The 11,012-nt window shown below is 45.3% G+C and overlaps 1 protein-coding gene across 1 annotated transcript; it reads left to right on the top strand.

Moving 5' to 3' along the window:
• Positions 1–779: 779 nt before the first annotated feature.
• On the top strand, positions 780–10,355 carry crkl (v-crk avian sarcoma virus CT10 oncogene homolog-like). Its single transcript, XM_047569913.1, has 3 exons — positions 780–2,175; positions 2,651–3,125; positions 8,026–10,355. The coding sequence occupies exons 1-3, from the start codon at positions 1,865–1,867 to the stop codon at positions 8,158–8,160; spliced, it is 921 nt and encodes a 306-aa protein (XP_047425869.1). The 5' UTR covers positions 780–1,864; the 3' UTR covers positions 8,161–10,355.
• Positions 10,356–11,012: the final 657 nt, after the last annotated feature.

Raw genomic sequence — 11,012 nt, forward strand, 5'->3', positions numbered from 1 at the left:
CGACAGTGTTTTCGTCTCGGAGGCTGTGGCTTGTAACACTATTGATTTGAATTGTGTTTGACTGACATGTTCGTATTCTACTATGCACAGACTTCACCCTCCACCCCTTCATCGTACAGTTGAATATATATACATGCTGTTTTGGAATGGGAGTATGACGTAGTTAAAAGTGGGTTTAACAGAACTAACTACAAGGTGCAACTGTTCTCCTCCTCTTCTTTGTTTCTACCTGGCTGGTCTTACATAGTCAGGGACAAGGTTTTTAAATGCCACCTTCAGGCTTGCTCTGGAGGTTTCAGGCCAGTTTGTATTTTTATTGACGGTATATAAATAAAATTTAATTGAACTGAACTAAGTCATAGAAATGTTATAAATTATCAAATAATACTGTACCTGTAGGGTATTCATTTTCCTCCGTAACATACAGCCCATAATATGTAGATAGATGTGGATATTTTATTCTAATGCAGTTTTTTTTTGCATTTTTTTATACATACATTATTTTTATTATATGTATCCAAAGTCTGAACATACTTTTAAGACACGGAAGGTCGAACTAAGTTCTGTGAAATTACAGTTACAACAGGAAAATGCGGTATTTTAAGAAAGGGAATTCAAATTCATTCATTGCAGTTTTCTAAAGCTTTTTTTTTTTTTTTTTTTTTTTTTTTTTTTTGTGAAACAAAAGAGAGAGCGAGAGAGAAAGAGAGAGAGAGAGCAGGAAACAGAGACGTCGTTTTAAATGGAGGCCTGCATCTTATGGCATCACTTCTTTATCTCCTGTCATCATGTTCTGTAGCTGCACGGTGGAAACATGACTGACACCTAGCTCTCAGCACGGCGCTGAGGGGCTGTCCGGGTCCTCGTCACCCGCCTACTCCCTTCCTCCTCCTCCCCCTCCGGGCGTCAGTGACGTGCGGATAGAAAGCGGGACCTGCCCTCCCGTCGCCATTTTTCGGTCTCGTACTCGCACTTCTGGTGGCTCGGGTGAGGGGGGGACGAGCAAAAAGAAGGGAAAGTATAACACATACAATCTTTGCGGCAGGATCCCTCGTGAGTGGCCGGGAATGCACGCGACAGCGCCAGCGCACGGTCCCAGACCCTGAGATGCACGCGCAGGACACGAGCCGCTGCCTTGAAATCATCTCCTGTGTGAAGACGTGTTGCGGGCCGCCATTTTTTTGCTGTGTTGCCTCAAAAAGTCTGCTCCGACTCGAGAAAGGAGACTCAGAAGCGCATTTCCATGACGTGTGCCTTACCGTAAGACCAAGAAACTAATCATTTATTCTCCTACCCGTTAGTACCGGGCTGCCTTTTTGTGCAGGCATGAGGATTTATCAGATGTAAAGCCGAGGCCACCTTTTCCGTTCTCATAACTGACAGTGACTGGAGGAGATGAATTATTAGAAGAGAAGCCTGGTGTTTTCTCGGAAGGCGGAACGAAAAGGGGAAGCTTCATTGATCATTTGTTGCTTCGGCCTCGGTCGATGTTTTCACACTCGTAAGCTTGTTTTTTGTTTCTACTTTGGTCGTTCTCGACCATTGCTCAGCCACCGACTGCTGAACACGGGAACCACATTATGCTCCAAAGTTGGATGAAGTCGGTCGCAGTCTGCTTCTGAAAACGTCAGGTTGTTTTTGTTTTTTTGGGGTTTGAAAAAAAAAATTGAATCGGAGCCTGCAGCGTTTGTGCAGAAATCACTCGAATGCCCTGCCCTGCATCTTCCAAACCCTCCAGTTTGCTGTGATTGGCCGATTCCAACCACACATACACCTCTTTTAACTTATTATCTAGTCTGTTTCTTCTTTTTTTTTTCTTCTAATTTTTATTCGTAGACTTATATTAACTTATTTTTGAATAGAAATGTCAACTGCACGGTTTGAATCGTCGGATCGGTCCGCCTGGTATTTTGGACCCGTGTCGCGACAAGAGGCACAGAACAGGTTACAAGGACAGAGACACGGCATGTTTCTGGTCCGGGACTCGTCGACCTGTCCCGGCGACTACGTGCTGTCGGTGTCGGAAAACTCCAAAGTGTCTCACTATATCATCAACTCTTTGCCCAGCAAGAGGTTTAAGATAGGCGACCAAGAGTTTGATCACCTCCCTGCCCTCCTGGACTTCTACAAAATCCACTACCTGGACACCACCACGCTCATAGAGCCGGCCCCCAGGTAGGGAAGTCAGCCAATACCTCTGCACCAATTATTTAGGCGGACTGTCTATTTTTATCGCAGCTAACCCACTTTCAGACAGTTATGTCATAATGCAACCAGTTTGAGATTGTGGGACTCGCTGGCACCATCGCCGCTCACATCCATCCATCTGCTTTTTTTTTTTTTTTTTTTTTTTTAAGTGTTGTGAGCTAAGTCACCAGGTTATTGGGAACATAAACATCAGCCAAGATGCTGGACTTGTAGGAAGCCCAACCCTAACATGATATTGCATTTACATACTTGAGCACAGCGTTTATATTTGGAATTTTTCATCCCAAGTTTGCATTCACTGGAAAGGCACATCTAGATCATATTATGTGACCAATAGAATCTAAGTAACCTATCGCTGTTTTGTGTTACTAGTGACACTAGCCTACTTTGACTGACAGCCACATTTTGTGTCCCCATCGCCTCATCTTTATGATCTTTCCAGGTATCCAAGCACAGTGGGCGGGCCCATCCAGCCCGCGGTCGGCCCGGACGAGAACCTGGAGTACGTGCGGACTCTATACGACTTCACCGGCAGCGACGCCGAGGACCTTCCCTTCAAGAAAGGAGAAATCCTCATCATCCTGGAGAAGCCGGAGGAGCAGTGGTGGAGCGCCAAGAGCAAAGAGGGACGCGTCGGGATGATCCCCGTGCCCTACGTGGAGAAATTGGTACGACCTTCGCCCCACCCCGGCCAGCCTTCCCACGGATCTCGCAACTCCAACAGCTACGGCATCCCTGAGCCCTCCCACGCCCTGGTCCACGCCTACGCCCAGCCGCAGACGCCTTCCCCGCTGCCCCCCGGAACGCCCGGGGCGGTCATCACTCCTCTACCGTCCATACAGAACGGCCCTGTCATGGCGAAGGCCATCCAGAAACGAGTTCCCTGTGCCTATGACAAGACGGCTCTGGCTCTAGAGGTATTGTGACATAGGATTTCACTTTGTCTCCTGTTTTATCTGTGTCTGTTTCCTTTTCTATTATTATTATTATTATCATCATCTCCTCCTTATTCTCGTGTGACTCAGGTTGTTCAGGGGGTCGCACAGGACACGACTGATCATCAGGAGGTTACGTTTAAATCTGGCCATTTTGTAAAACATACACACGCAATTAAATAAGAATAATTCAGCTGCACCTCAGATTTCTAATGCAGCATTTTGCAGTAAATCCCCGTGCGTGGTAACTCACTTTGTATACTAAACACAGGCTGCTCAGCTGAGAGCTGCCTTATCCTTTGACTCAACGTTTCTATCAACGTGCTTAAAATAAATGCAACGCAGCTCAACCGTGACTAGACATTTATTCAGATGAGTTCACCTCCTGTCAGAACTCTCTAAGGATCAGAAGCTCAAAGCACAATTTGTTTTTTTTATTTTTGGAAATTGGCACCCGACTGAGAATAAATGGAAACGTTAGAAACGTTTTTCGTTTTTAAAATGGAGTATTTCTCTCAGTCCTGGTAATGCTTTGCGTTTACACACTATAGTTGTGGTACTCGGTATCTGGTAATGACAGCGAGGGAAAAACACCAGTCCTGCCTACACAGTTACCACAGCCCTTTTGCTAGCTCAACGTGTGAAAGTGTCATAAGATAACTTGCATCTCCTCTCCATTTTCTAACATTAAAGACTTGTGGTGTGGTCACACCAGAGCACTTCAAACCAAATGGCAGCAGCTCTGGTCGCTCGCTGCCCGCTGTTAGCCCGGTCATGGCTGTTTACTTTTTAGTGTACAGAGGAGTATTGTTGCGTTTTTTACGTCAGGAGAACTCAGACACAGGCTACGAGTGTTTTGTTAATTTCTATTGAATTAGTTCACTTCAGCACGTTGTTCTGGACCCTGACGTTCGGCTGCAAGGTGATGGTGGTGGTGGTTCTCGTCAGTATCGGCAGAACGTGAACGGACCGCATGTTATCTGATTGGACGTCAGTGTCGGGGTTGGGGGGGGGGGGGGGGGGGGTCATTTGTCGGCGTTGCGTTTCGTTTTAAGTGTGTGTTTTTTCTGGAAATGATTAAAGCAAGATGCGTGTAAATTGAGGTTAGGTGGGCGCTGTGGTGAGACCGACCGCAGTGTTGTTGTCACCGGTGGGAGGCTGAAGCTCCAGTTCACGCTGGCTCCGTTTCACTCCCCCCCCCCCCCGAACCACCTAGCTGCTGAACTGGCGGCATCTCTGACCACAACCCGGTAGCGTTTCACAGCTGCGTTGCATTTCTCCGCGGCTCACTCTGGCTAATACAGATCTGCTCCGACTGCTGCAAACTTGTTGAAACATGCAGCGTAATGCTCGGTGCGCGCTTGAGGAATATAATGGGGCTCCGGAACACGCCGCTCTGATGGCAAATTGAGCTGTAGCGATTCCCCCCCCCCCCCCCGAGAGAAACGGAGAGATGAAAATGGAAGGCATGTTAGCTTAGCCCTGCTGCCATTCACTGACGTTACTGAGTTTGTCGGCCACTGCAGGAAGTAAACTAGGCCACAAGTGACAGCTACGAAAATGCACTGTGTCCATGTGACTGTTCAGAAAAGGGCTGTAAATCTGAAACATGACCAAACCTGGTGAATGGTATTCATGGGAAAGATTAGGCAGTGCTTTCTAACATCAGTTCTGTATTTTCTGCTTTCTCTCTCACCTTCTTCTTCTTCTTCTTTTTGACACATTTGACAGCTAATAACTGAATAGCTTATTCAAAGTGACACTCCGCCGCAAGTCGAATGGGTTAACAAGACACACTGGCTTTCCAGCGTCTGTGCCCTTCATCATACCCCATCTTTTGTCAGCGGCGGCGGCAGCAGCAGCAGCAGCACTGAGTAAGAGACGGTAGCTGCCATTTAATAGAAAGAAAGTTCATTTGACTCACACCGCGAGAAAAGACGAGACAGAGGAAAGTGGGGAAAAGGGCAGCGCACACAAGAACTGAAACCGCAGTGTAACGTTGTAGGACATTTGCGTTGTTCTGAGCGCGCCGGTCGCACGGTGAAGCAGTCAAATGTAGGGATTTACTTAACGCATCTGCATATAAAAAAAATATTTATAACCCTGCTTCAGGCACCTCATTTGTGTACATCCTCCATCACAGAGTAGGGCTGGGTGGTTATTCATGCATAAGCACAAGTCGACAACGTTTTCTACTTGTTGAGAGAGGAATTAACGCAGTAGATCTTACTCTCATGATGAGTAAATACTGTAGAATCCCCACTAGTAATAAAACCCTGTGTTAGCACTGCAACTTTAGCCCCACAACACTTGCAAAAAATGTCTTTTTTTTGGTTGATGTCTGATTTTATTTATTTATTTATTTATTTAAAAAAGCAAAAGAACCCTAAACAACCATCACAGTGTCTGTTTTGGCTTCATCCGTGTCTTCATGGTCTTCTCGTTCTTCCACTAAATTTTCGGACTTTTCCACGTTCACCACGCCTCGCCATGCATTTTAAGAAGCGCCACAATAAAAATGGTCCGCTCTGAAACACTGTGTAATCAAACACACCAGTATGCTGTTATATTAAAAATTCATATCATAACAGAAAAAATACCGGTATGAACCAGTTTACCACTCAGCCCTATCACAGAGACATGTATTTATGAAACCGTGTTTTGATGTCATTCTCTTGATGATATCTAGTTTTGGTTTCAGTATTAGTTCTGGTTATTTTTCTTTACAACCAGTAACTTGGTTTGATCTGACGGATCACCCGTACTTGAACACTTCAACCAATCAGTTCAGGCTTGTTCTTGCACTTCTACACTTGCAGAAAGTCCTCAGTTCTCCTGAACCTTTTATCAGTCTCTAAATCAGATACAGAATATTGGGTCAAGTGAACAAAACTACTGTTCAGATCTCGTAGTAGCTTTTCCAATCAGGGCATTAATCAGGATATGATCTTGGATCACAGTTTTCTGCCAGGCATCCGTTTAGAAAGAATCCTGCATTTCAGTTTGGAAGTAAATTTCAAGAAACCCTGAATCTGAATGTACCTTTCTGGATTCACAGGATAACTGCATGTGTGCAGTGTGACGGGCCTTGTTTTTGTTTTTGGTCTAGTGTTGCGTTGCCCTGATTCATTCCAGTTGTCGTCATATCATATTTTGCGAATTGCTGCAAATTTGCAAATTGTGGCAGCGGCCAGTTTTAACCCAGCACACAGTGTCACTTTGTGTGAACTGGACACAAGTAACAAGTGACAATGTGTGTCCAAGTCTTTGGTGTTGATGTTTACTCTGCGTATGCTTCTCTGTCATCCTTCTCTCCGCCATGAGCGGCGCTTGCTCGCGTGTCAGTAGTGGTTCTCAAAGGTGGACACAACTTTTGCCAGGCTGAGATCGTTAGTTAAATTTAAATTAGAACCATCCTCAACATGATGCTCTTTCTCTCAGTTGTGAAATCAAGATGGTGTCTGTGGTCCTCTGTAAACCACCAACTAGAGGCAGGTGCAATTTCTGCTTTTCTGGCATTTGTTCCTCGCTTCTGTTCACCTGTCCTAAAACAGAAGTAAAAAGGAAAAGTCGTAACCAGGATTAATCATTTGTGCATTGCAGCACCTCCTGTATTTGTCAGGGCTTTGACAAACCTCTGCTTGAGACATTGGCTTGCTCACCAAAGCTTTGCTTAATTGTATACTGTGTTTAAGTAGCTGAATTCAGCCTTGGCTCCGGCTCTGGAAATGTCCTATAGAGCTGCAAGACGTTAGGCCTAAAGAGAAACCGTCTCACTTGATTAAATTGATACTAAGGACAAAATGCAGCATTCAGTTTCACGGTCGCTTTGTTTGAAATGAAGAAGCAAGCAGAGTAAGTGATAAAAGTCTTGTTTGAAAACTAGTCGAAAGCGTTTTCAAGGACCTCGGATACTTTTGATTTACTGGTCTAGCGCTCGCTGTGAAGCACATACCGTTTCTCGTCCCGTCATGTCTCCTCTGCCTGTCTTTTGGCTCCGAATGCGTCGGGTTAGTTTTGCGCTGTGGCTATTTCGGGGCCTCTGGGGTTCAAGAAGCAGAAGCTATGACTCATTATTTATTCACCAATTAAACCAGGTTACGTCCTCGTTATTTTTGGTCTTTGCTGTTTTGCAGAAACTTACTTGCTTTTTAATGCTGCTCCTGTCTGACAAAGAGCCTTTTCTGAATGAAGATGAGATCCCTGAAATATACTGAGGCGCAGTTTAACATTCATGAGGCTGTAATGGGAAAATCTTGCCAGATTGGACTGTGGTGATTCCTTCGAAAGGCGGATTACACGGAAGCTTTTTTTAAATTTATTTATTTTTTTTACGTCTACATGGCATTCTCATCATTCCAGAGTGGCATCAGGGATTATTGTTACAGATAATGCCTCGGACTGGACGTCCTTGAAGCCTCGTTCATGTTAATGCTACAAATCGTGTTCCCTCACGCTGAAGTTTCAATCACTTTCCCTTCTAATCCCGATAAAGGACACGTGGCTTTAACAGATTGGGGTCACGTTAAGTGACAGCTCCTCCGCCTTCTCTTTAAACTGCGCGTGTCGAAGCGGAGATGTTTTGACATTTCGGGTTTTGTTTTAAAAAGCGCGGATGAGGAAATCAGCCTGGATGTTGTGTAACCTCACAGCTGAGTTGTTAGTTGTTTAGAACAGGTTTTAAAATAAACATCAGCCTTTTCCCTCCGGGCTACGAAAAAGTGTCGCTCCTATTATTATGCGTGTGCCTGACGTGCTGAAGAACTGAGGTCATCCTTATTTATGGCGCACTGAAAGCCTGCGCGTGTCGTGTGTGTTGTTGTGAAAGTAGTTCGCTCGTGCCCTAACGCCGTCTTCTCCTCCTCCTCCTCCTCCTCCGCAGGTCGGCGACATCGTCAAGGTCACGAGGATGAACATCAGCGGCCAGTGGGAGGGAGAGGTGAACGGACGGAGGGGTCTCTTCCCCTTCACCCACGTCAAAATCTTAGACCCCCAGAATCCGGACGAGAGTGACTGACCCCGGAGTTGGACCGGAGCCTCTCGCCGAACCTGAATCTGCTGGCTGCCTCCACCCTTAGCCGCCGGTGTCACGGTTATGTGCTTGCCTGCTTGGGGCTGTACCACGATAGCGACCCCTCCGTTGTTTGCCAACCGTTGCAAGGCTTTCTGACTGTTTACAGCTTTGGACAAAACCTGACCCTCCTTCTCCCAGTTCCCCTTTACCCCAAGTCTTGGTTCCAGGCTGGGCAGTGTTTTTTTTTTTGTTTGTTTGTTTTTTTGCATTAGTGTCCTTTTCATTTCCAGATCACTGGGCATCAGTGTGAGTGTGTGTGTGTGTGTATATGTGTGTGTCTGTATAGGTGCATGTGTGTGCGTGTGTGTGTGTGTTATTTACCACATTACATTGTCTTTTTGTTTTCTCAGAATATTTGTCATGCTTGAAGTCTCGGAGACTTCCGGTGTGCGTTTGTGTCGTCGATGTGAGGATTTTTCGTATGATATAGGGACGAGCAATATCCCTGCGGACTTGGGAGAGCACTGAGGCGAACGAGAAGCTAACCAGCCGGTCAAATGTTATGTCTCCAAACAATCAAGTCACTGTCGTACCTTAACCAGTACACAAGCACACACGCGCACACACTTTGCCTACGAGAGTGACAGATTTTTTTTTTGTGTGGTATGCGTCTGAATTGAGCGGAAGAGATGGGTCTGTGGACGAGCTAGGCCGTAAATCGACGTAGCGGGTGCCATCGTCCCATCTATTCTACATCCTGGCTGGCTGAGGAGACTTATTTATCTTGTGTTTAGAAGACGTGACACGGCCATATGTGATAATTATTTTTTTTTTTCTTATTTTGTGCCACATGAACAAAATGTTTTTTTTTTGTGTGTGATGTGGAGAGGATGTATGTTGGAGGGAAAGCCTGCGTGTCCACTTGGTACCTGTCATTATTTTGAACTAAAAAAGACATTGCATAGAGATTAGCAGGTTTCTAGTGCTAACAGCACCAAGTACTAAAAACAAAAAAAAACAAAAAAAAAAAGATATTAAAACTTCTTTCTTGTTCTTGCATTGGCGCGCCAAGCTTCGAACGGGTTTTTCAAAAGACAAAAGCAGTAGCGACGGCAGTAGCCCCGGCCAGCACTTCCCACCCACAAGGATCTGACTACAAGGCCAGCTTAAAAACTTTGAAGCCTTTTCCACTGATGTGAAAATCGGTGGCATAGGTCAGGGAGAGATGAATGTCTGAGCAAGCCAATGAAATCCCATCAATGCCTTTTCCGAGTAAGACGAGTCTTACTGTCAGCGCATGCAATCCCATCTCTAACATGTCTTCAATGTGACGTTACTCCTGTCCATGTAGGTTTTTAAACCAGCTTTATTCCTCAAGTATCTGGTCCGTGCACAATATTTCTGGTCTGTTTTTATGCAAACAAGACTCAAAAGGAGTGGAAAGAATCTTGGCTACATTGCGCCGCTGCCATTTCATTAACGGTCGCGCGAAACTGCGCAGAACCCGAGCTTTCTGCTGTAGAACTAAACCGATCTCTCCTCCTCTCAGTGCTTTCTGTTCATGTCATTGCTCAGCCATTCACTCAGTATTTAGCAGTATCCCTTTCTTTTTACTCTTTTTTTTTTTTTCTTTTTTCTTTTGGTCAGTCGTAGTCAGCTATTGATTCAAGCCAATTAGTTTCTCTTTTTTTTCTGTGCAATGAGTGATATTGTTGAACAGAATTACCTACGGTGACATTTACAAAAGGGAAAAATGCCTGCTGGTTGCCTCTGTGCATGACCTCTTGGCCAGGGAGATGGTATAACTTGGCCAAATGCTGCTTAATGTCATTTATTTCATTCAATAAAGGTCACTCTTTATTTTAACCCCGCTGCTGTCTGCGGAACCAGACCGGAGCGGGCTTTCCTTGTCGAGCTTAATGAATTTTACTAATTAAGCAATACGCCCCGGTTATTTCCTTTCTTGAGGTGAACTTGCTTTCCTCATGCTTGAGTTATTTTGTAATGGCATTAACAGTATTACTGTGCTCTCTCTCATATTCTAGAAAAGCGTGTCTTTTACTTAAGAACTGAAAATTGTGCCTTTTATTTTTCTTATACCATTTACATGTGTTAATATTTCTCATGGTTAACACCTCTGCTGGTATTGACCCTTTATGTACAGAACAAGTAAATAAAATTTACGTCTACTTCTTTAAGTGGCTCTCTCCCGCGTCGCCTCTGTTCGGACGGGTGGTGGGTGTGTCGGTGTTTGCGGCGGCGGCAGCAGCGTGGCGTCATCACGGGTTGTGTATCTGGAGCGCAGGACGCTCGCTCTAATTTCTGACAGTTCCAGTTTTGATTCTGCTGGCGCCCAGGAGAAAGGAAGCAATTAATGAATTTTAATGAAGCGCTATTAAAAGACAAGTCGGCCGACCCGCAGATGGGGAACGGGGAACTTTTCAAGGGCGATGTTTTCAGATGGACGTGTTCTGTGTTTGTTCAGCACTTTTCGAACGCTGCCTCTAAGGTCGTAGGTAAACAACGGACCCTTTTTCACTGCAGAGGCTTTCGGAGCACGTGTGTTGTCGTTCACCTGAACTACACGTCCTCAGAAACCACTTAGCAGAGAAACCTAGATATGCCACGCACGCGCACCGACCAGGGTACGACGGCACATAAATAACCCCGATGTTCCATGTACCAGGTTACATGCAGCCTATATAAAAGCTTAATCCCCAGACTGGAACCTGAACACTAATTTGCAGCAAATGTACCATGACTGTAAAGTGCTGCCATTCTGCACAGACAGCAATAGTCGTCATGCCGTAAAACATGTCTTCATACGCAGTATGTGCACTCTAGATCGGCCCTCC

The sequence above is a fragment of the Mugil cephalus genome, chromosome 19 (assembly GCF_022458985.1).
Source record: "Mugil cephalus isolate CIBA_MC_2020 chromosome 19, CIBA_Mcephalus_1.1, whole genome shotgun sequence".
Classification (NCBI taxonomy): domain Eukaryota; kingdom Metazoa; phylum Chordata; class Actinopteri; order Mugiliformes; family Mugilidae; genus Mugil; species Mugil cephalus.